Genomic DNA, 25709 nt, shown 5'->3' on the forward strand with positions numbered 1-25709 from the left:
ACTGCACAATTAGCACAAGGGGTCCACGGAAAATTGTCCTTGCTTGCCAGCGATCCTGCCCACAACACAAAAAAAGAGAAAAAAAAAAGAAAAAAAAATAAGGAAAGGGTCTGCCGCATGGTACTGTGCCAGTTCCATCTGCTTTTGCCAGCTTGAAAAGTAGGAAACCAAAATTCCCTTCCAGGAGCGTGTGTCTCTCTCTTTCCTTGACGAACTGTCCCTTGTGTTTGTACAAAAAAATTCAGTCTCTCTTTTTTTTTTTTTTTTTTTTTTTTGTTAAACACAAGCATCCTTCTTCCTGTTCACATGCCATTGCCATTCTGTCTCCAGAGTTGCGAGTTGGTTGTTTTTGGGTTGTTTTTTTTTTTTATTTTTTTTAAAACCTTCCTCCCCCCAACATCCACTAAGACCTGCCTCCGAGTTCTTGCATAGTTGAAGTATATATGCCGTACTTAGCTTTCTGAGTGTGAATTTCTGACTGTGACAAGAGTATGAGTTGTAACCATGTTAAGAAATAACCAGAGTGGTTCTAGAAACCATTTTTATAAAGTTCTACCTATGTTAAGAATTTAATATTGGTGTACATTTATATTAACAGAATATTTACAGTTTGTTTTCTTTTTTTTTTCTTTTTTTTGTTTAAAACAAGAAGTCAAAAAAAATTCCTCTTAAATTTCTGCATAATATAATAAGGCAAAAAACAAACAGTTTTGTACATTATTATTATTATTAATATTTTAATATATATCTGTAACTTCGGTTCCAAAGTACCAAGGTAAGCGATCAATTGGCCTCAGAAGGGAACCTCACAGTGGACTGTAAAACTACAGTATTTCCATAAATAATACTTTTAAGAAACCCTGGGTATTTTTTTCTTAAGGATCTGAGGCCTTTAAAATGCAAATTTAACTAAAAACAAAAGCAAAATTTCTTCTCTTTTTTTAAGTGAATAAAGAGCACAAAATTAAAAAAAATACAAATCCATTAAAAATGTTTCTCACATTTGGGAAAAAATGTACAAACTTGATATTCTCAACTCATTTTTTTTTTTTAGCACAGAAACAAAAAACAAAACCAAAAATCAATACCTATATATTAAATTCCCATTCTCAGCAACCTTCTTGTTGGAAAGTCCCCAACCCCGTTATTTATGGAAATGTGCTTAACTTCTACAAATTTTACATTAAAAAAAAAAAGTTAAAACAAGGCAATTTGGAAAAAGGTTGGTGGGTTTTTTTTTGTTGATTTTTTTCCCTGTTTGTGGGGGTTTTTTTTTGTTTGTTTGTTTGCTTGCTTGCTTGCTTGTTTTGTTTTATGTACAGGTGAGTTTAAAATTCAATGTCGGGGACTATCGTGCCTCTACTTCTTTGGGGTTCCTAGAGGGGGAGTAGTCCCTGGACTCTGAGTTTGTGAGTGGGGTAGTCCTGCGTGGGGAGGCAGGTCTGGTGCTGCTGGCTGGTACGAGAGGCGGTGGCGCGCTCAGCGCTGCGGTCGGCGGGTTCCTGTTTAAAATCCCGTTGTGCATGGCAGTGGATGGACTCAGTCTGGGGTAATGCATCCCGCTTAAATGAGGCATGAAGGATGGCACGTGTGCCAGGTGGCTTTCGATGGGGGACGAGTGCAAGTGGTGCATTCTGGCACGCTCAAGTTCTTCCCGTAAGTGCAAGCGCTCCCGCTCCTCCACTTGCCGCAACCGCTCCTGCTCTCGGCGGGCTTCAAGAAGGTTCTCGTGGTTGTAGTCGTGTGGTTCCCTGTCTCTGTAGGATCGCTCGTGGTCATAAAAGCCAGAGGTGGTAGGAAACCTATGGATAGGATCCGTCCGGAGCTGGAAGTCCATTCGACGGTGCAGGTCTAAGCTCCGGTAGGCATCTCGCAACGGGTCCCGCATCGGGTCCCAGGAAAATCCTGGATGTGGCAGCCTCTCTCTTCCTGACAAAGGGTTCATGCCTATAAGCGGGGTCATCATCCTGCTGCGGTCCAGGACATTCATGTTGTTCATCTGGTGCACGCTGCCCATGGAGATGGGCATGGAGGCAGCCATTGAGTGAGGCAATGATAATCCATGGAGAGTAGGTGGTGGGGGATGCTCCACTGATCGGGAGTGCTGTGAAGGCTCAGACCCTACCACCAGCACGTCACTGTCTTCCTTCCTCTCCTCTTTGACTTTGATGTCATTCTTAATCTTCTGGAGGTCGCTGGGAAGCTCTGTCTTTCTCTCCATATCCTTGCTCATTAGATTGGTAAGCTTCAGGCTCTCACTTAGTGCAGGTTTGCTGTATGGGGATACAGACTGGATCACTGGCTTTGTGTTGTCCTCAGAGGGTCTCTTTTCATGGCTTGGAGTTTCCTTCACCGGGGAACGGCTCTCTTTGATCTTGTGTTCTGCTATGGGCGGCTCTCGCAGCCGCTCCGGGTGCTCCCGCTCGGGTTCCTTGGACCTTTCCCTCTCCCCGAGGCTGACCTGCCTGATGGGATCGCTGGAGGTCTGGCTGTTGCTGCGGATGAGATTGCTTATCTGATGTGTCACTGGAGCTGATGCCGGTGAGGATCTGTTTGAATGTCTGTTTTTATCCATGAGGTCTCTGCAAAAAGAGAGAGAAGGTACGTCCTTGGTTTTGTGTGAACAAACACACCCGCGATGTGGGACATGCACAGTGCTGTGTCCAGCTGTAAACTTCCCAAATTGCTTAGAAAATGATTTGGAAAGCTCTGCTAGCATCAGCTATAGCTGTGATGCTACACCAAAGGACATGCACTACCTGCCTTTACATACTACCTAAGAAAAAAAAAGTCAAATGTCCACAAATTTGGGACTAGACTGGGGATGTGTTTGAAAGAATACTATATTCATCCCAAGAGAAAGACCACTTCACTGGGAAATGGAGGGAAAAAAGAATTCCAGACAGCTTATTTTAACTTTAAAAATGCCTATTGTGTGTTCATGTATACATCTTGCTGCCAGACAATGATCTTCTCAGCTGTAGAACTGAACTCAGGTTTCTTTCCCAAAACACAGATCCAGGCACACAAACCAGGAGCCTACAGAGATGTATGCAGGTCCTTCCCAAGACAGCCATGGCCACTGGAAGCACCCATAAGATGAGGCTTATTTTCCCTGGGAGCTGCAGGAGTTTTTGCTGTTGGCAGTTCTTGCAGGTAAACCAGGTGCTTCAGGAGAAACATCCATGAACCTGAATAATCGACCTCTGTTTCAAGAGGACCTGCCGTGATGAACAAGGGGTTTGATGACAACGTCCCCAGTTCAGAGAAGCATGAGGGTCTATGTTTCAACTGCACCTCTGTCTCTAAACAAGCCAATTAGTCACAGTTAATCCCACCTCTTTAAGAGGGGAATAAATAATGCTCACCTTCTAAAAGCACTTTGCTCTGAATGAGAGACACTTTAAATGCAAAATATGATGGTGTGATTGAGAGAACTGCATTATGCAGCTGAGAGGCTCACTGACACCTAAGTTTTAAGCTGGGTTTGCTTTCCAGAGCTGTAAGACCTGAGTACTGAAAGCTGGAGGTGGTTTGGGGAGCTGTATAAGTATTTATCTCTTATGATTACATTTGCTAACCCAGATTTCTTCCTCTGTGGACGTCCTGATTGCTGGTCAAGGATGTGGTCTATGAAAACCACGACCAAACAGGGATGCTGGGGACAGCTTAAGCTGAATTAAGAGAAATGTAATAGAGCTGTTAACCCCTAGGTGAGCACTCTTGAGAGTAAAGTAACCTTGGTTTGCAAATGAATTCCACTAGAGCCAAGAAGGGAGCTTCCTATGCGTGCAAGGAGTGTCAGAGAATTTAACATTTGAAGCAAGATGATTTTCAGCCTATTGCTTCCATGTAATCTTGTTCACAAGTACTGCCTGAAGATCTCATTAAAAGCACTCCAGGCAAGCTATGAACCCCCTAACACCAGTCAAGCACACACATCTAAGACTTGCAGGCTGTTATTGCCTACAAAGAAGTAGCCTGTTGGAGACAACTGGGCTCTGAAATATAAAGGGCTTCACAGCTTTAAAATCATATAACTGGAAGCTAATGAAGTAACTATAGCCCAGGTGATACAGTCCTGTCATTGTTAATAAGGGTTTGCCTACAATGCAATTTTTAAGATCAGTTTTGCTAATGGATTCATGCACACTGCTCCAGATACAGGCATTTGCATTTTTATCTCGTTAATGTCCAGCTAACATTTGAATTCATCAGCATATCTGTACATTAATGAGAACTATGACTGTCTCCAAAGGACCCATCACAATGCTACCCTTCATGATTTCAGAATACACAGCAATCCTAAAGCAGCTGCATTGAAAACAGCCAAGTATCCCCTGAAAACACAGCAACACACTCAATTCCTCAGCCTGGTGCTTTTTATTAACCTACTAGCAGGGACTGGCTTATTTCCACAGAGGAAAAATCCTAAAAGGCAAAGAGGTTTTTTTTCTTTGTGTGTTGCTTGTGTTTATCTGAGGAAAAGGCCTATCAGCTGCTTTTAAGGACAAGCAACAATTTAGAAAAATTAGAAAAAACACAGAGTAAAAGCAGTCCCAGAAGGAAGTGCTCAGAAGCCCAGGCTGCTCACCTCTCTTTGTCTCTGTCGTCCTTGCTCAGAGAGAGATCCCTCTTCTCAGGCTCTCGCTCCCTGTCCCTGTCATGGTTTGTCACCGAGGAGCTTCGCTCCGAATCCGTGGGCTTGGGCCACTGGGGAGGTGTTGGGAAGGACGGCGGGGTCCGGTGGAGTCTGTTCCATGGCTCGTGGGGATTGTTGAAATTCTGCAGGTTTGGGCCATCTTTGTGGGTAAAAATGTTGTTGTGAGCTGGAACAGCGGTAGGGGGGAGGAAGAGTTAAAAACAATTCAAAGCCAGTGATTACAAAGACATTTTTCACAATACTAATCACAACCAGAACTGTCCTTTCAAGACTTTTTAATGGTGAGGGGGAGCTTCTGGCAAGTGGACACAGATAATGCCAACAGTGGGTGTAAGATCCACCAGCTCTTTTAAGGCTGTTGGTGGAGGAAGCTCTAACCATACATCTCAGTAACTCACAGACGACTGAAAATGCCCAGCTTTTCTTCTCCCCCCACCCCAGGCAAGGGTTCCAGCACAAAAGCAGTATTTTTCCTCAGCTCCTCTCACTGGCAGAAACTTTAATTTCTGGGTAGTTACAAGCAATCAGCTGCCTGCAGCTGAGGATTCAGGGACGTTTTCGTTAACGAAACCAGACTATTTGGTGGTATGTATGCGTGTGTATAAACATAGAACTTGGCTGTAAGGCTTTTCAGAACAGTCACTTGATTTTCCTCCATCCATCTTCAGCTGATTCCTGTTGCACCATGAGATGCATAAGCATACTCTCTTATGTGTGGCTCTCAAGCATGTTTTGCCTACAGGTAACATGTTTTTGAAGTAAAATTATTTTATACAGGCAATTTAAACTTCAGACAGTGGTTACAGAGGAGTTCTGTGTGCTGAATGAGTATCAGTAGCTGTTCCACTATGCGTCTTCGCTGCTGAAGGGTGTGACTTTAGGTGCCCACAGGGTCCCAGAGCTCAGGGTCTTGCAGCTCCAGCACCTCTGCAAGCACACAAGGTACCAGCCTTCAGCAGAGAGGAGACAGAGCACAGCTACTGATCTCTGTGACATGCAGAAAAGCTCCCACCGCAGAGACCTGGAAATCTTAGGTGCAGTGTTTTCAGATAGGAGAATGGAGGTTAGGAATTAAACTTCTTTAAAAACTACCACCAGCTGCTGTAAATATTAGCATGTGGCTTTTCTGGAAGGGATGTTTGTCTGCAGTAACCCAGCCAGTACTTACTCAGAGCATGACTGCCTAATCCTCCAAAGGCATTGCTGCCTAAGTTCCCAAGGCCGCTGAAGGTGCTTGACCTGCTAAATGGATCTGGAAAGGCAAACAGGGATTTAGCAGGCATTTAGCCAAGAATGTTGGAGAATGAAACGCACCCCTCCCCTTCTTAACGGTCTGAATCCAAGTAGGATTAGGCCAGACTTTAAGCTGATCCTTCTCATTGCAAGGTTCTTTGCACAGAAAATTCCCATCATGTTAAAATGGAGAAGGGATTCAGTGCTCACTCTGCAAACAGGTGCTGTAATAAACTTTTGTATGCCAGTCAGAAGCGAGCTAGAAATTAAGGTCTAATAGCTGAAATTAGGGTGGCTGCTGCTGAGCTATAACTCTCCTTTCTTATCAGAATTAACAGCAGAAGCATTGCAATTGCCTCGAAAGAAGAATCTCAGCAGGCGCCTCGGCCAGCACTTGAGGGGATGCATTGTCTTGTTTCTGCAAACAATTCCCTACTCTTTTTGTAATATTGCATAGAGACAGTTCTAAGCTAATTGCTAATGACATCCATCCTAATGCCAACTAACTTTGTCCTGTTTGTGCCAAAATTCTCTCCCATAACAGCTTCCTTCATCCCAGTGGTGGTGGGAATAACAGCACAGTCTTAGAATCTACTGTGATAAAGGAATGGGAGGTTTGTATCCTTCGAGGCAGAAGATTTATCTTGCCTTTCCTAGCCAAGTATCTGACTATTTGGATATTGGCACTTTATAAACAGTCCTGCCTTCTTTCCCCCCCCCAGTAAATGTGCCCATCACCAGAAGAGGTTCCTCTCTGAGAGTATATAACCTGACTCGGGTTTCTCCAGAGACAGCTATGGGTTAAATCTTACCAGTGTACTTGTTTTCTTTCCTACTGCTCTCTAAACAACTCCTCCTTCTGCCCACTGGCTTTCTGACTGCCCCTTTAAGGTCTTTAATTTGCCATGTTAGAGGAGATGTGTTGCTCTCCACTTCCTCACAGGTATCATGATATTTAAAATATCAAGGCAAATGGCACGAATAGCTTGGATCTTTGAGCAAACAGCTATTTGCTTATTTACTTATTTTAAAATAGATGTTCTTGCCCTTCCTCTTTGATATTAAGTAGTTGAGTGACTCGGTAGAGATAGTTAATTTTGACAGAATGTTCAGGAATTGATGTAAATCTGGGTATTTGCAACAGAAAAAAAGTCTACTAGGTCATGTGGCATGCCACATTTACTGATTGGATGAGTGTTACTAAAACATTAATCAACAGAGCTTGAACTTTAATTGGCAATGAGCTGCTTGCGAGCTTCTAAAATGAGGAAATTTGAGAAAATCAGGCTCTACTTACTGCCAATTAGGAAACTGAAAGGCTGGCAAAATGTGCAGAACAGCTATTTGCCAGGAACTGTTCCCTGAACTCTTTTAAAGAGCATAGCCAAGAACTTTCATCGGTGGGAAATGGTAGGGGAGGAGCCCAGTTGAGGCTGCAGCTTGTCTGAGGTACCTTTGCATAAATTTCCCCCATTTCCTTGGGCATATTCAGCAGCACAGAAGGGCTCTGCAGCTCCCATTTTGGCTGCTGTGCAGTGCCCCAGCAGTGACAGAGGTGACTGCTCTGCAATGCCCTCTTCTCTTGCAGGAGAAGGTCTGCCAATCCTGCCCCTCTCCCCTGGGGGAGAGGAGGGGGATGTGCTGGGAGCTGGCAGGGGTGAGGAGCTGGCCAGCTTCTGGATCCTGAGGCAGTCTAAGCCCTTCCCTCCCGCAGTGCTACAGTGCAGGACCACGCTGGAGAGCCAGGAATGGGTCAGAGGTATAGAGGTGAAGGCAGGGTTTACTTACACTTACCTGCCAAGTGGTTCGTAGGCAGGAAACTGCTGTGGTGAGGGGAAGGACCAAAAGGGGTGGTGGCTGGATGTGTTGCACCTGTGAGAACAAGGTCCCTTTTTAGTTCAGGGGCAAAACTCCTCACACACACAGAGGTCCTGACATTCAGGAACTGGATGCAACAGTCAGATTTAAACACAGCAAAGGCAGAGGAAGACCCCAAACACCAGCTGAGCAAGCAACAGGCAGGATTTCTCCAAGAGCCCTATGGAGGAGCCCGTGGGCAGTAGGAGGCAGGAGGAGACCTTGCACTGAGTGCTGCTGCTCACCTGTAGTAAGGAGGAAGCGAATCTCTTTGTCTGACATTTTCAGTCACTACTCTGTGTTTACATTAAAAAGGGTCACCTCAGGTTATGGGCCCAGACAGAAGATGCTTGGAAGTGACTGATTAGAGTCTATATGAAACACCAGTTAATGACAGGCACGCAGGGAACATCAATCATGCCTCTCCCATGGGAGCTCCATCCATGCTCTCACATCTGTCTCTGCATCCACAGGCTCCCCCTGTGGTATTTTTTTCCCTTTCCCAGACACTGCTCATTGCCACGGTGCTGTGCTTGCTCGTGGGAAAGGAACATCACTGCTGAGCAAACCTTCAGATGCTGCCTGGATGCAAACACAACTTCTGCCTCCCTCGCAGAAATCAAGACCTGCCATACCTGTGCACTAACTGTCTCATTTTGTTAGAAACTAGTAATTCCACATAATGGCAGAAGCAGCGTTTTCCAGAGGACATGTTAAGTCATGTGCAAAATAGACCAATGTCTACATAAAGCTTTATAGTGCTTGTCTCATATACTTTGTTGGTGAAAAGTTAACTTCCCTTAATACTGGGAAGAATAACAGGTAAAATCTACCAAACGTGAGCAGCCACGTGTCCAGAACATGAGCAGGCTATGAAACTGGAGAAGGAGACAGAGCTCTGTGTCCCTCACCAGCTTGGGCACCTCAAACCTAAGCAGCCAGAAAATGAGTTGAGGAAACTTAAGAGAGACCCCAGCAACGAGGCCTATCTTGTACCTATCTATAAACATTCTGACTGCTCCAGTGCTTCAAGACGGATGGAGACTGTCATCTTTCTAATCCTTTAAGATTTCAGAAGGTGTATAATGGATGGGAGATTTCTTCAAAGGAGACGGCTTACAAACTCAACTACATGGGCTGATAATAAAAAATCCTCTGGAGGAAGCCGGGAGCAGCACTGCAGGCTGTCAGGCAGTTATTAAACGTAGCGTCTGCCAGGCAGCCCAACATCCGTCCTGGAGACAGGTGGCCCTAAGATAACTTATGTCTCCCACAGTAACCAGGCAATGCAGCAGAACCAATGATTCACACCAACTGCACACGTGCTCGATAAGGTGAAAAGAATGCCTCGGATATTGCAGAGTAAAAGATTTATTCATCTCTCTATTACAGCTGCAGTGTTTGCTCACGTTGATAGCGCTCTTTACCCAGATTTACCGTGTGATGGCTCTTGTGATTAATACACTCACAGACAAGTTGCTGTAAGGTTGTTTATCTCTAGTGAAAGTTTTCTATTAATTTGCTTTCTCTAATGTTTCTCTTCCATGCTATTTCCCCTCTTGCTTTTGTGAATGAAAAGCTTGCATCTTTTAAGAGAAAAAATTCCAGATACCAACTGGACTGGTGATTTTCTGCCTGTCGGGGTAAACTCTGCCCAGAGTAGCAAAACCAGGCATGAAATAAGGTCCTTGTAATGACAACACAGGACAGACTGAGGACAGTGATAAGGATGTACCTGCCATGAGAAAACAGCCAGAGGTTTGTAAATAAGCTGTGCTTATGCATCCAAATAGGTGCAATAAATATCTTGGCCCCGTGCTATCAAAGTACCTTTATAGAGACCAAAATACAGGGTAGCACCCTAGGATGTAGAGCTGGCACCAGCACTGATTATATCTCCTAGAAATGTGCCTTTGATGCTTAAGAATTTCCATGCACAGACAGAGCAGAAAGACAGACTGAAGCACTGGTGGAGCTCCTGACAGCTATCTGACATCTGTATTTGAAACTCAGTTCTCACAGAAATTTCAGTTCGATCCTCCTCTGTTGCTCTCCTGTCATGTTTGGGACAGAATTCTAACCTCATTCATCTCAACAGTCTGAACCAAGGCTGCATATGACCATGTCTGCACTCAGGGTGATTGTGCAATACTGCATCATAAAACCAGAGTAGCACTAGGGAAGAAAATGTCATTATTTGCCAATTAATTACATATATAAAGAGCTAAGTTACATCTCATCAACTGATACAGGTCATTCAGAACACAGACTTTAGCATCTCAAGCACAGAAAAAAAAATAAGGAAGTCGAGGGGGATAGTTAAGCCTGAGAACAGAATGAAACCAACACTTGGCATTTGGTAGACAGATATCCAAGTGAATCCACAGTGACCTCCGAAACCAGAATGTCAGAGTTGCAGCCTCCCATGGTCAGAGCCAGTGAGAACAGCACAGTGAAGCTTACTGCCCTTTGGTAACTGCATAATTGTAATTACTTCTCCAACAGATTGGAAAGCAATTGATCAATGTGAACTGTATTTAATTCTCTGTTTTGTTTTTTTTTTTAAATTCAATATATACCATTTTAAGCCCTAGAGTTTGCTGGACTTTGTAACACATAGGGGAATTTTCTATTTAAAACCCAAACACTTCACAAATACACCTTCTGTGATATTTTCAATGCTGTTATTGAAGTTTTCCTTTTACAAAAAACTCCTTGTTTTCAGAAAACAAACAGAAACTTGGTGAGTGGAGGAGCTGAGAAGGACATGGCAAATATAAAAGCAAGAAAGAGACTGGGGCCACTTCCAATCCTGTGCAATGGAAACATTTTCAAGTGTTTTGTCAAAATCGCTTTTAAAAATCACTCCATAGCCTATTAATCAGGCACATAAGAACCAGCTGCACAGACAGGAATGTAAGCCAAGTGCTGCAGCTCAGTGACGTGCAGAGGATCCTGCACTGGAGGTGGTGGCAGAGCTTTGGTCACTGTGGTGGCCAGAGCGTCCACACCCCTCTGAACCAACCTTGGCTGCTCCTGTTTTTGAGGCATGTGTAGCTGTAGGGACACACGTGGCATATACTGACTGTTTGTTGGGTATTTTTTTTCAACAAGTAACGATCTTCCCTTACCTGTGGTAGAAAACAGAGGCCTGGCAAGATCTTGTGGGTAATGGAAGCCTGGAAACACTCCAGGGGCGGGAGGTCTGCTGAACAGGTCAAGTTTACCACCTATCTCTAGCTTGTGGGGATCCAGCTGCATTTGCTGTCAAACGATATAAAAACAATCTCGTTACACACTTCCTTTTTTATGGGAGAAAAAGAGAGGGAGTTAAGGCTCAGTCCTCCTTGGCCCTGCCAGGGAGAGTTAGTGAGAGTGACAGCCGTGTCTGGGGTCACAGAGCCGTGCTCTGACAGCATCTGTGGGGCCATTTCGCTCCGCAGCCTCTCAGCTGCCGGCCCCATCCACACGGATAAGGTCTGAAGTGATCCCAGCCCCTCAGCACACACTGGAGCACAGAACATGATACACCAAGTGTTCTGCACCCCGGGATCAGTCGGTGCTCTCAGCCTGACAAAAATTGCTCTGCGGGCAGAAAGCTGCCGACACGAGTCTGGAGAGCTGGGTGATGGACTCGTCTGTTTTGCTTCTCCAGTTTGAAAGAGAGAGACGTGCCCACGCTGTGCCCCTCCTGCAGCTAGTACAGCTCAGTATGCAGGCAAGGGGCAAAGGAGAAAGAAAGCCATGAGGTCCTCCAGAGGCTATTTTTATCCTTGCCCTGTAGAAGTGAGCACGGCCAGGACCGCACCTAAGTCACACAAGTCTCTCAATAGCCTAAAGATTATATATTTGCTTATAAAAATACATGGACATACCCCACTTGCAGAAGCACTGCTGACAGTGCACCTACTTAAGCACTGAGTAGTCTTCATTAATGGGACAAAAAAACTACAGCAGGGGCTATGAAAAAATAAAAACCTATGAAAAAATAAAACTCCCTTATCAGCTACTCCTCCTGCCACAGGAGCCTGTAACAGCACACCAGAGTACCTGTGTCCTGTGACCTCTTGAATTTTAACCCCCTCCCTCTGCCCAACATCACAGCAGTGCAGGAAGCCCCACAACCTCTAACACTGGAGCCATCAATCTCCTCCCCTGCTCTGTGCTTTGTTAATGTGTTCTTCACTGTATCAGCCATTTCATTACCTCCTCCACGGGAGGTACTGGTACAGAAGGGAAATGACATTAAATGTGTGTGCTTTGTAAAAAAGATGGACTTGGGGAAATATTACTCTCTCCCTCACTTTCTTTGTCTCTTTCTGGCCGTGCACTTCGTATCTACTGCTCATTCTGCCACCCTTCAACCCAACTCCTTTGCCCTTATATAAACTTTATGGTTGCTACAATAAATGTTAAAAGAGTGTAAGTATTAGTTAATCGATACAGGCAAGCTTGAGAATCACCACAGTAACTGTTTCCTGCCCATTACTCACTAAAATACAATCTGTAAACTAAAAGACTTGGCTTTGTTCCAGCGACTGTCTGAATTACCTTCATCTTTTGCTGGTGATGGTAGATCTGCCAGGCGATCTGTACGTGAACTGCACACCACTTCCCGGGTTTCTGCAATGGAAAGCACAAGAATTTAGATTAATTTATACGTTAGCAATCTACATCAGACAGAACATTTCATTTCCCTCACTGTCAACCAGGCAGCTAAGCAATGAGAAAGGCTGATTACAGAAACGGCACAATGGGTGATCAACATCTTCTTCTGCACTGCAGCAGATGATGTTTAAATTAAGAAGGAAACAGGAAGAATGTGGGCTATCTTCCTCATCCCATGGACATCTGAGATCCCTGCCTTGTTCTTTCCTGCTTGTGCTCCCCACATCATGAACTGAAATGAATGGCAGCAAAGAACAGTATGCCATGCTTAAGAGAAAGCAACTAATAGTTCACAGTTCTGCTTCTGAAAAGAGCCCTGTTCATTCATCCCTGCTGCACTGCAGGCTAAGTCATGCGTGGTTATTATGGCTACTTGCTTTTGGGAAGGAAAAGGGTTCAGACAAACAATCACCAGGATGAGCAGTGCCACAGCTGAACAAGTCACTGTTTTATGCTGAGCTGTGGTGCTCACTGTAGGGTGTTTATGTGGAACATCAGAGGCACATTGACCTAAGCCACCATGAATCTGCTCCCTGGTGAATGTCTGCCCATGGCACAGTCATTTATTTCTGTGACCCTTATTTCATACCGTGAACTATTAATGCACATAAATAGATGCAAAATAAGGCTGGGATTCAACCTAAACGTTATTAATCAGAAGCAGCGAAGAGCTAATGATGACATTTTGCTTTAAGTGAAGGATTAGCGTGAAATTTTCTACTGGACATGTGAAATTTCAAAAGCACATGCACAATACTCAAAGCATCTGTGTATAAATATGTATATAAAATCCCCCACAAACCTTACTTACTCTTACTGGAGGCCTATAAGGGTCTGACACCTATGGAAAAAGCAGAAATAAAACAATCAGTCTTTCTAAAACTAGCCAATGTACAGAAAGGTGGGGAACTTCCTTCCTCTGAACAAGTAAAAGCATTTAGAAAGCAATGTTCCACAGAAGTCCCCTGTGACATGGGAAACCCAAAAGGCTTAAAGAAGGCTTAAAACTTCTCTTTCATTCCTTGAACCAAACTCAGCAGAATTTTATGATAAACAAAGCAGCTTCATGCCAGCAACTGAACAGTGCCAGTGCTTTTCTGAACCTTGTAATCGTTCTGAAATGGAGCACATAAAACTACTCTCCAAGCAGTGCTTAAGGGAAAAGATATTGAAGGGGTTTCCTGCCCCGTTTCCCTGTGACTTTGTTTAAAGAAGCCAATACATCCCTTTGAATTTATGACTGGTGGAGGCTACTGTCTCACCAGAAAAAGAAACTTCTGTCCTGACTGCATGTTCCCAGTCTAGAGGCCAATTGGCTCACCAGCTTGCCCTCCCTTTTCTTATGAGCAATCCCTATGTTTACTGTAAAGCCAGATAAGCTGAAATGAAGGTTATATATTGTTGCCTACCCCTGGAGTCTTCTGTAGCAGCGTATGGTGGACTGTGCCTGGTCTACCTGCTACATCAATAGGGTTTGAAGTCTGAAAGACAAGAATAGAGCGTGAATAATACTGTATCACACCAGCAGTACATTTAACATCTCTATCTGATGTTAACAGCATTAATTAGGCCATGTTTGCACTGTGCTCTGAGCACGCATGTTGCTACATTAGTGCTAAATGTTATCTCTTACTGACAGCCAACAGCATTTAACCATCATGTCATCTGATATTATTGAGCAGCAGCAACAGTATTACAGTAGCACCCCTAAGCCCCACTGAAATCACACCCCGTTGTGCTATGCAGTGTGCAAGTGCATGGGAAGAGACAGTCCCTGCCCCAGAAGCTTATTCTTTAGACAAAACAGGCAGGAGGTAGGAGAGAGGACGAGAGAGGTGGCCTGCCTCCCTCCATGTGTCAGGCAGCAACCAGTACAGCAGTCAGGAACAGAACAACTGAAGCATCCTAGTCCCATGAATATTCCACCCAATGGACCATGGCCCCTCTCTGACTGGGGCCAGGTAACACAATGCCTAAACCAGCAACAGCCCATCTATTTGCTTGGACAAGGCAAAATGAGAAACCTTAGAAGGTGCTTGTGGGTCTTTTATAGCTTTGCATTGTTTATCCCATCATTTTCCAGTGAGAATTAAACACCTCATTGAACGAATCCCTGTTCCTCCTCCTCCGGATCCCACCTGTTGCCCTGTCCTAGATGATCCCCAAGAACTCATTTATCTTCTCCCCCTGGCATTCATCCATCTCCCACTCCCAGAGCTCCTGCACCTGGTGCCTCCACACAGCTGAGTGTGGAGGGTTAAACCTCATCCCCCAGGAGATTACTCTGCTCACATTTTAGGTCAAATTATAGTAGATTTCAAACAGTGCAAGGCATGAGTATAATCATGGGCGTGGGAGGGAAGATAGGTTTTCATTTGTCTAAGGCTGGTAACTTCCAGACTCATTAAGAACAGAATTCTCGTGTGCGTGTGTAGGTAAGTCAATGCACTCCCCAGGCAGAGCTGAGCTCTCAGGGCCTCTCTGACAGCTGAGGTATATATAAGGTGGCAAATAAGTTACAGCTATCATACAGGCAAGAGCTTTAAGATCACAACATGTTAATAGCACGGTGTCATCCTGTCCCTTTGTCCCCTGGAGAAAGACGTGAATGCTTCCTCCAGCAAAGTAAACGGAATACTTCTGACCTTTTCAAGTTCTTAGCTCGTGAGAAATGGCCTTTGGGAAACTCACTGAGAAGTTCACCGTCAGCCTGGATTTATGTGCAGTGGACTTGCACAGCTGTAGGCAACGGACACGGGAAGGGGAAATACAAAACCAAGACCTCTGCTTTGGAAAGCGAGAAGTGCAGGACTCAGCGTGCCAAAACCAAGTCATCAGGTCTGTAGTGATCAGGAAGGTTTTAGTCAAACAGCTTGGGAGGGAGAGAGCATGGAAAAAGGATGCAGTAACAATAACTGGAGTGGCTCTGCCTAGCAGTTGAGCTCTGTCTCCTCTAGGAAACTGTAAAATAATGTGCCAAAGTGGCAGATCCACTTTTTAAGCTATCCCTCTCTTTTTCAAATGTTAGATTGTATGTAAATACAGCGCAGTCCAGAGATCAAGTGATGTCAGTGATTAACCACAGCACCAGAGTGTGACCTTGCACTGCTTAAACTCAAGCTAGCAAATGTTGGATGTATCTATCATTAAAATGAGTGAAAAGCTAGTTATAACACAGCACTAGGAACTGCTTAAAAATGTAAAGGGTCTGTGCTCACTTTTCCTTTCTTGCTATGTTAACTGCTTCTCCTTGGCCTAACGGTATTTTACAGGGAGGTGGAATCTGAGCAGCTCTGTAATGAAGATGGAGAGCAGAAGACCATGCCATCGGTGTACCAGCAGCTCCTCATCAAGAGGAAGCAGCCTTATGGCAAAACACAGCCCTAGCTGCCTGCTAGCAGAATTTGGCACTTCCACCTTATTTGTGCAACTCCTTTTCTTGGAAGATCGAGTTCACACCCTGACAACTCGGGGTCTGTAGGGATTCCCTGGCATCTCTTGCAAGAATAACAACAATTAACACTGGCAGACAAACTCCATCAAAGGATGGATGTGTTCTGTCCCTCTTCCTCTCTCTGCTTTGATGAACTGATCCTTTTCTAGGCCTGCGGCCACTACACACAGAACTCCCATTCGGTGGCACTGAGGAAATGCTCCAGCTTCCATTAAAAACATTAAGTTAAGGGGAGAGGTTGTAAGAAGCCTTATTTGCAGCAGTTGCTAATTACTGACTTGCACTGACATCAGGGAGACTGCTGAGGGAAGCACATCCCACAGACCTGCCTGGCATGATTATGGAAACCACCTTCCAAATGCAAACAGGAATGGCCTGGCTACTGTGCTGGTCCTTCAAGCCTTCTAACACAGCAGCAGAGCTCTGTGGAAATGCAGTCCAAGATAAGAAATCTCTAAAATCACAGTATGTGAGGAAGCTAAACGTGTCACCTGACAAAGGAAGTAAGTGCTTCATTTTCAAACAAATACTGTGCAGATAAAGCCCGTTTTTTCCTTGTTTGGAGAGATTTAACAGTTCCGCACATTTATAAATAGTTAATAAAAAGAACATGTCTGGGAGGGGGAAAAAAAGCAGTGCACACCACAGAATTCGCCAAAAATGGGGGTTATCATGGCAACATTTCCAAATGCCAATCAGTGCTAGTTGTAATGACATGTTACAGCTGCAATGCACCTTTCAAACACATTATCTCAAAGAAGCTTGCAGGCATTAATCAACCCTTATAAAACCCACTGCAAGATAACTTTATAGATGAGGAAGCTGAGGAACAGAAGGTTTAAGCGACTTGCCCAAGGTCAGACAGTGTTGGAGCTGGGAATAAAAATTCAGCTCCTTCAAATTGCTCTACCCATTTAGAGCAGTCTCTCCCTATTGTTCCCACACTTATGTAGTCAAATTCTCATTGCTTTTTTTTCTGGGAATAAACACAGTTTATCTTTTGCAATCTCAGACCATTAGATTTATAAAATGATTTGGGACTCATCGGTCTATTACGAGCTGTAAATGTTTCAATCAAATAATGCACTTCACTGTGTGCTTCTCCAGTTTCAGCTGACCTCCCAAGTGAACCACTATATCCTTTTCCAAGGAAGGATCTGTAGTGCCAAGAGAAAATTTCTGCTAAAGTGTTGGCTGCTTTGTGCAGAGGATGCTCCCAGTTCTGTGGGGTGATCGCTTCCAACCCTGGGCTGCGTTTCTGCGGGTTAAATCATGTGCTACAAAATCACCAGAGACACCACTCTGAACACAGTTTCTCTCCCAGCAAAAGAACAAAGCCTTCAGAAGAAGAAGTTTGTACCTTCGGTTGAAATGCTCCCTGAAGTGACCCAAAGGGACCTGAATGTGGAAGCATGGGTGGCATTCCAGGCATTGCTGGAGGATAGGTTGGAAAGAACTACAAAAGAAAAAGAGATGCTTATGTCACAGGATGACTTGAACAATAATGGAGGTAGGTGCCAAGCCTGGCACATACAAAAATAGTACTGTGCTGAGCAAGTGCCACAGTGAAAATACACGCTAAATTTGCTTTCAAAATTTTTCAGAGCAAAGCCAAAACTTGGAAAATGCACTCATCTGATGAATTTTCTAGATAGTGCTGAACGAGTGTGCCTTTAGAAATTGTGGACTATTGCAGGAAGCACAGAGCATAATTTGGGGTTTATGTTCCCTTTTCGTTAACTTCGCATTTTTCTGCAGTTGCAAACAAATCGATCCTGTTTTGAAATGTGACTTGCTTTAATTTTCAAAGCAAAAAAGAACCACAAGATGCTGCACTGCACTCTAAACACAGGCAACATGCACACCACCTTGTAGTTGTGTAGGCTGGGTTAAATTTTGCTTAGGCCTCTCCTGAGCACATACAGCAGTTTTACAAGTCCCAAAACATGTAGTTTTTGTGCTTTGGAGCAGTGGGGAGCACCAGGAAGAAACCACCAGTCTGACTTACTCCTGTGACCTGAGCAAAACCTTGTGAAAGAGCCATGCACTCCGGGCTGCTGCACTGGGAGAAGCACCAGCTGCAAAGATACTGCAATGACCACTGATTGAGCAATTCCTGCGCATTCCCTGCCATCCCAGGCACAGCCATACAGAGCCACAGCAGCAAAAATGCAGTAGACAAGAGATTTAAAAAAAAAATTAAAAAAGCCCAAAGGAAATCTCGTACCTTAAAAAGATAAAAATCAAGATGGGAAAAAAGAGCTTTAGGAATGAATGAACCAAAACACGACTCATCAACTGAAAACAAGCAAAAGAAGAGCAAGCAGAACCACTAACAAAGAAACCAACTGGAAAGGTGGGCACTCACGTTGGAATGTCGAAAGTAGGGGTTGTCTAATTTGGGAGCGTACTTGTCAAACTGGAAAGAAAAGAGAAAAAAAAACAGAAAAGAGGTGAGTTTGGTTTTGGCAGTAGCAGACACATCAGCATTTCAACACAGACAAATAATCATGGCCCGTGTGCACAGCATTGAACAGAGCAGAACTGACTGGTTATTCCACACTCGCTCATCGGGGAGCTCCCTGATTTCCCAAAGCTAACAGAGGAGCCCCTGGGTCTCGCTGGGTGCTGCCAAAGCTCACTGCAGAACCCTGTCTCAGGCACTGCATGAAGAGCTTCCTTCACTGGGAAGAGAGCAGTCCTGACACCTGCAGCACAGCAAAATGTGGGGAAGTTCAGCTCCAGGTCTAGATCTGGGATCTGCCCCTGGATCACTGAACTAGGTCACAGACTAGCAGGTGAGGAACATTTTCCATTAGACCCAACCATCTACTGTGGGGCAGCCAATACCAATTCCTCTTTTTCTGGGTTCCTGTAAGAACCAAAATTGTTTGGGAAAGGGCTTGATTGCTTTAGATGCACAAATCTTGATATATTCCCCTTCCCCTGCAAAAGGGAGAGTGCCCCAGAGAAAAGATGATTGCTAACCTTTCCCATTCCAGCATGGGGTTTTACCACCTCCATGTGTGTAGTCTGTGCCCCATTTGTCTTGTACCATCTCAGAAGCAAAACCAAAGCACAAACACATTGCATTTCTGAACAGTATGTACATTCTGCTGGGGAGGAGGGAGCAGGGAAGAAGGCAGGGAAGGGAGCTGTAGGACCCCATGAAAAGCTGCTTATTTGGCAAGTCAGCTGCTGTTTCACACTCCTCTATGTGCAGGAGAGTAGATTTGTAATTTCATTAATTACAGTTATTACTGGAGCCATGTCCCCTCCAGTGTAAATACCATAAATTACCAAACACATGCAGCTGTAAATTTCAACACTCCTCTCTGGTGTTGGGATTAGCAGCCCTGATCTAGTGGAATATAAGAAGATGTGAGTGAAATATAACAAAAGAGCCTTGCAAGTTGTTTTTGGTCTGAAGGCTGACATCAACGGGCACGGGTGGGAGGGAGGGAGCTGTTCGCAGGCTCGGCTATCAGAGTTCTTAAATAACACAGGAGACTTCTGAGAAAAGATTCAGGATTGTTTTACACGGCCCGAGAAAAGAAGGGAAAGTGTTTACACATGAGTACATTGTGTAAACACCTGGGGCTGGATTTTGGGTGGATGATATTGCTTTTAATTGTCTCACTGCTAAGCAGATTACAACCCAAGAATGTCATCGGGCAGTCAGCAGTGGGAAAGTGAGAAACACTATGCTCCTTGAGTCCTTGGTAGTTCTTCCCAAATGCTGCTCTGGCTGTTGCTCCTGGTATTTGCCAGCCTTAGCAGAACAGGGTTATTTCTGCATTTTGGACACAGTGTGAAACTGAGAGGGGGGGGAAAAGCTAAATCTTGTGCTTTCAATCTCACAAAGTAATTGCCAGAAATGGGGAGAGAGTGCATTTTAAAGTACTGACAAAATCCATTTGTAGCAGATCTCTAACAATTTTGTAACAGTTGCAGCGAAGTCCTGTTGTGTTACAAGCAAATTCAGTGACAAAATACTTATTACACCGTCAGGAGGATCTCTCCCACTAGAACCAGCCACACACAAATTAGTGGTTGTTGATGTAATCAAGTAATAAAATGGCAAAATCGATACAGATTAGAAATCAGGAGGAAGAGGGACAAAACTCGTATCGGATGAGATGCTGCACTGTGGTGAGAGCTCTGGGTGAGCCAGCACAGTCTGCCTGCACTGAGCAGTTGTGGGGACCGTGTCTGGGACTGGAAGCCACCCATCTTGTGGCATCCTTGTTGGTGTCTTTTGGTGTGTCATGGCAGCTGGCTCTGGGAAAAGGGGGAAAAAAATACACACCACAACACACGAAAAGGAAACTAAAGGGACTCTGGACTTGTCTCGTGGGTGCTGTATCTGCTCATGGGTAGCAGCATGGGGGACCCAGAGGCTTGGTGTGGAGGCTGTGGATGGAAAGGAGGTCCCTTCAGGAGTGCTGAAGGGCGGGGACAGCACGCCTGGCTGAAATGAAGAGGGCTGGGTTTTGTTTGACAAGAGCGGGTTAGGCTTTTTGACCAGAGATGCTCTACTTATCCTCACATTTTGGGCTGGGGTACGCACCATGGGAGGTGCAGAGGGCGGCATGAGCGGCGTCTGGGGCAAGCTGGATGGAAAAGGAGTGAATGTGTGCTGGTGGGTGTGTTGGTGCTGATGCGTGTGTTGGTGCTGGTGAAACTCCGCTCTCAGCAGCGGCACCGGGCCAAGTGAGGCAGCGGCCCGGTCCGAACTCTGAACCAAAAACCGGTTGTTCAGCTCTTGCCTGAGCAGTTCGTGATCTAGAGGAGAGAGAGAGAGAAAAAAAAAAGACACAGAGGCCCGTGGGCCTGTGAGTACCACAAAGACGGAGGAGAAAGAGTCAATATTCACCTGGCATTCCCTGTTTCTGCAGGTCATGCTGTGGTGGTTTTCTACGTGAGGACTCATTGGTGGAGGTAAGAGAGATGCCTGTGACAAAGTACCAATCAGAATCCCCGAATGAGGCTGGCAATACATGATTGGTTGGTTGAATGATATCAACAGGCTGGTATCTAAAGGCAAGAGAGAACACCATGAGTCATCACAGCAGAAAACAAAACACGAGAACACCGTGAGGCAGCACAGCAGAAAACACGAGAACGCCGTGAGGCAGCACGGCAGGAAACACCGCGGGGCGCGACCTCCGCCCGGCCCCGCCCGCGCACCCCGCCCCACCCCGCCCCAGGACACTCCTCCTCCTCCTCCCCGGCACCGAGGGGTCTCTGTGATCACACCTCGGAGCTCCGGTCCCACGCTGCGGTGGCCGGGCCTTCCCGCACCAGAGAGGTGCTGGGGATCCTCGCCCCGTCTGGAGGCCCAGAGCTCGCTCTGAAATGAGCCATACTGACCTGCTTCCGCCGGAGGGGAGACCCACAGGCAAACACACACACACTGGTAATGGATGCTGGGCCTAACACGTGTGTTATGTGTTTATGTCAGGCCCTCTAAATATACATACTTAAGAGGTAAAATTCTGACAAGATCTACAAGTGAGGTAACCATGGATTTGGGTGGCTGGAAACTACCTGCTCGGACAGCCATTCCTCAACAGATCCTCCCCCTCTCCTCAGCCCCAAGACATGCACACAGTGACCAGAAACATCCATCAAAATCGAGGCCTTCTTTGCAATAAGCGTTTTTTGAGACCTTAAATACCGAGCAGCCCTTTCCTCAATTTCTAACAGGCTGTAATTCTCATTTTTTGTCATTGCCTCCAGGATTTTCTCCTGTGAGAAAATACAAAGGAGGAATCAGTGGGAAGAGGAGAAACATTGAACTGGCTCAAGATGTCATGAAGGTTGCAATGACTGCTGAAACAAAACGTTCCATCATATGACGTGGCCTCTTCTCAGCATCTTCCTCTGGAATAAAAACTTCCACTGAATGTGAATGTGGTTTAGGGCAGTGGAAGATACCAGCACTTTAGAAATTACGTGACTGAAGACAATAAGGACCACTGTCTACTTGCCCAAAATGTCTGCTGGTATCAATTAAATCCATCTGTGGCTTTGCCTAAAAACTTCAAACAGGGATCAGCACTCAACATTATATATTTTCTAAGCAAAGAGCAACCTGTGCCCAAAGCTGTGGATGACATACACTCAGTTCTGACTGACCTACTTGCTTCTGAATTTACATGAATCCACTTATTTCAGTGTAACACCCCTTTCAAACTACAGCTCTGAATACAAAGGGGCAAAAGAACACCTGCACTTTAAAGTTTTATTTCATGTTCTGCAGGGGTTTCTTTAAGTTCAATTTTCTACAGTAACATTAGAAATGTCTAAATCAATCACTTTCTGAAGTGATGTGGTTAAGATCTTTAAAAACAGGCACACTGATGGGGAACTTCAAGGTCTCTACTACCACTTAGAAGCCTACATCCAATCGAAAGTCACATTTCAAAGCAAATTTTGGGTGCCTAAGTCATTTGCTTTTCAGTAATAAATGTACTGCTAAGAGTAGGTACTGTGTACTGCTACAATCATTATAATAATTCAAAAGCAGAAAGTATATATACTTGTGATACTGAGCCTAAGGCACTGGAGCAAAACAGTCTATAATGGGTTCTTCTTGGATTGAGCAAATAAGAAAAAAACCCCACAGGCTGAAAGCACTTAGGTCCAAAACCTAACCTCTTTAGAGAATATGAGTATGATTTCATGTGTGCGTGTGTTTACGCATTTAAATCTGGCATGACTTAAAGAAACTGAATCCTTCTCTTAGCATCAAGATAATCCACTTCTCTGGAGGGAGAGATAAAAGCGAGTTGGCAGTTCTAAGTGCTCTGATATCCAATTTCTTTAAGAGACTTGAAGTCAGACTGATAGATTTGCAGCTGGCTCCAGCCCATAGCCCTGTACCACAGCTTTGGCCTCTGTCAGCAAAAGGAAAGGCCTGGAGATGTCTGGAGAAGCAGTGTGGCACTCGGAGGAGTGGCTGCTTCATAGGAAGGACGGGATGGCCAAGGAATAACCCGGCTCTGTGCGGGGCTCTGAGCAATGTCAGGGTCACAACTAAGTTCTTGTATCTGCCAGTGATGCCTCATCCATCAGGTCCAGTCATGTAACAACACAACCAGGAGCAGAGAGCCTGAGCAGCCCTCTGGATGCCCAGACACCCCTGCTGTGTGTGCGCACGTGAGGCGGGCATGGCCCCAAAACGTCAGTCCTGCTCTCGGTGCCCTCGCATTCCGAAGAGAAGAGACACAGACCACTGTTTCCTCGGTGTATCCTACATCAGAGCAGCCTTGGTGCCCTTGAGCAGAGGGCAGAAACCCACGCAAGGGTTGCTCCTGTGTTACTTGTATTAGCTTTAGGTTTCAAAGGGAAGAAATGCCACCAGAAGCGCATTCCTGTCTCGCTCTTCAGGGCTGCTCAGAAATATTGTTTGCTTTTAAGAAACTTTTATGTGAATGACAACAGAAGCTCCTGGCTCTGCAGCACTCTGTATTGATTTTATGATGTGCCACTTTGCAGGCATTTCATATAGTGCAGACAAGAGGCATTTCACTGTCTGCAGGGTTAGACGCCCAGACCTTTCCCTCCACTAACTTAGGCTTCTCCTACTTAAATTGCAGGAGAAATCCTTTTAGTAGGAGCAAGACTGTTACTGTTTCCTGGCAAGCTGCTGAATGTGAATAGGTCACTTGATCTTGCACCTCCTGAAGTTAATGGTGAAAACATACTTGCTTTCAGTGACTGCAATATCATGCTTTTAGTGAGCGCTTTGCTATTTCCTTTTGCAATGCTTTCTAAGTCTCCATCACAGTAGTCCTTTGCCTTAAACAGGGGAAGCAATGAATAGGTCTCCCACAGCGCTGCCAACATCTTCCCAGCCATGTGGTTGAAATTCTAGATGGTGCCAGGGCCCGTGAAAGCCTCCAACTTTGGCCTATGTGGTCCTGCCTCTGGCTAGGAACCCACAGCACTTTTGGCTATCACAGTTCTGAGAGCTCACTTTGGACCAATTCATGTTTTTTCTTTCACTTAAAGAAGCAGTTATAAATAATGAGACATTACTTAGCTACTGGAAGAAAAAAAAGGGGGTGCAAGGCCATCAGATTTTTCCACAGCAAATCTGCCCTTTCCTTATTCCTTTAACTGACTTCATAGGAAACACAGGGTGCGCTTTTTGCAAAATGCTTGTCCTGTTTAATCCCTGCTGAGTTAGTTGTGGAGTCAAATGCCAGATCAAAAGGAGGCCCCAGCAAGTGAAAGTTGCTGGGAAGTCTCCAGCTGCCAGGGTCTCTTCCAGGGACAGCTGTAGGCTAATGGATAAGCCATAAACAGGGCGTTCAGGGCAGAAGTGACAATATAATGGGGGCCAGGGTGAACAAAGGAAACTTTTTAAAAGGATGCAAAGATTGTGAGAGTTGAACAGCAGAGCTTGTCAGCTGAGCTGCCCCTGACTCGGTCAGAAAGGCCGTGGAGCTGTGGACACAGAGCACTGGTGCTGCTGCAGGGAGAGGATCCTGCTCTGCCAGCAGGATGTGCTGCTGGCTGAAGGATCAGAGCAGGGGATTCAGTCAGATTCAAGTGTTCAGTTACAACAACTGTCTGGGACAATTAGAAACAGTATTTTCACATCAGTTCCAACAGTAGCAGCTTTCATTAGAGTGGGGAGAGAGGAGAAGGGGAGAATGGCAAACTCCACATCAGTTCCCCGTTAATGTAAAAAACGCCTGATGACTGGAATGCCACACTGCACAACTCACACCCTAAAAAGGACCTTTTTCTTTTTTAAATTTTTGTTCTGAAGACTTCTTATAGGAAGCTACAGTGCTGTGTCTACAATCCCTCATCTGGTGAAGCACGTGCAGGTGTCCTACCTGTTTCACGAGCACTGCCCCAGTCCCAGCGCTCGCTGCCCGCGCAGGGCTCTGTGCCACGGGGTTGTACCTGCCCACCAGCCAGCCCATCTCTCCACACCCTCCAGCGCATGCACGGCAGATCAGCCCTGGCAGAAGAAGGGAACCTACCCGCAGGGTGCCCTGGTATCACGAGGCTGTTGGTGGGTAACGCTGGTGGAGGTGGCAGCGTGGGTGGGGTGGCGAACATGGCCGGATGGTGCTGGTGCTGGGTCTGCGATCTGAGAGAGAAGTGCGAGGTAGCAAGATTGGAGATGGAGAGGGGCAGAGCCGGGCCGGAGGAATGGTGAGGAGGAATCTGGGGCGACAGGGGAAGGTGTTTCGGGAGGCTGATGCTTGTTGCACTACTAGCACTGCTGCTCCGGCTGCAGAGAGAAAAAGATGGGAGGGAGAGGGGGGAGAGAGACAGAGAATGTTACCATACAAGACTGAAACAGTGTAAGAATACACTGGCAGGAACACCACAACTATGAACACCCATCTCCCTAAGCTATGCTTTTGCTTGTCTTAATGGCAATGGAGGCAGTTAACGAATCTTAATGAACTTCTCTGACGGGCAGGAGGGGCCTGGGGCCCTCAGGAGTGATGTTCCCTCTGGTGCTTCAGCCCTCGTGGCTATCTTTGAGATGCTGGTGATGGCCACAGAGGCAGCTGGATTTTGCACCTTTCTTTAGCCTCTGATGACCTTGCAGTGGCCATGGATGTCCTTAAGATCACGTGATGCAATGATTCAGATCCCTTTTTCTGTTGCTCTGGGTGTGCAGAGCTGCACAGTGCCAGTGACTCTGGGACCACGTTGTACCTGGTGTGCAGCTGCAGTCACACAAACATGTAAGGGCACACCATGCTAATAGTTTTTCTCACAATAATGTGCATTTTACATGTTCTTCTATTATTATTACTACACTGCAAATGATCTAAGTTTTGTGGGCTGAAACAC

General features: G+C 45.5%; 1 protein-coding gene across 14 annotated transcripts in view; it reads right to left on the bottom strand.

Annotated features, from left to right (window-relative positions):
• Positions 1 to 233: 233 nt before the first annotated feature.
• The window catches only part of FBRSL1 (fibrosin like 1), a 510214-nt gene continuing 484738 nt past the window's right edge, over positions 234 to 25709 (bottom strand). For 3 of the 14 annotated variants that reach the window (XM_017815477.1, XM_017815473.1, XM_017815485.1), the window contains 12 exons: positions 24881 to 25134; positions 20425 to 20660; positions 18244 to 18294; positions 17236 to 17331; positions 13831 to 13902; positions 13224 to 13262; positions 12305 to 12376; positions 10885 to 11017; positions 7691 to 7768; positions 5832 to 5915; positions 4595 to 4829; positions 234 to 2582 (listed from right to left, as the gene is read on the bottom strand). In XM_017815477.1, coding sequence (XP_017670966.1) covers positions 1349 to 2582; positions 4595 to 4829; positions 5832 to 5915; positions 7691 to 7768; positions 10885 to 11017; positions 12305 to 12376; positions 13224 to 13262; positions 13831 to 13902; positions 17236 to 17331; positions 18244 to 18294; positions 20425 to 20660; positions 24881 to 25134 — 2584 coding nt within the window. In that variant the 3' untranslated portion in view covers positions 234 to 1348. Of the gene's footprint in view, positions 2583 to 4594; positions 4830 to 5831; positions 5916 to 7690; positions 7769 to 10884; positions 11018 to 12304; positions 12377 to 13223; positions 13263 to 13830; positions 13903 to 17235; positions 17332 to 18243; positions 18295 to 20424; positions 20913 to 24880; positions 25135 to 25709 lie in introns of all 14 variants that reach the window. The other 11 variants (XM_017815486.1, XM_017815475.1, XM_017815474.1 and 8 more) reach the window with 10 other exon arrangements.

This window comes from Lepidothrix coronata, unplaced genomic scaffold (genome assembly GCF_001604755.1).
Source record: "Lepidothrix coronata isolate B3197 unplaced genomic scaffold, Lepidothrix_coronata-1.0 Scaffold51, whole genome shotgun sequence".
NCBI lineage: Eukaryota > Metazoa > Chordata > Aves > Passeriformes > Pipridae > Lepidothrix > Lepidothrix coronata.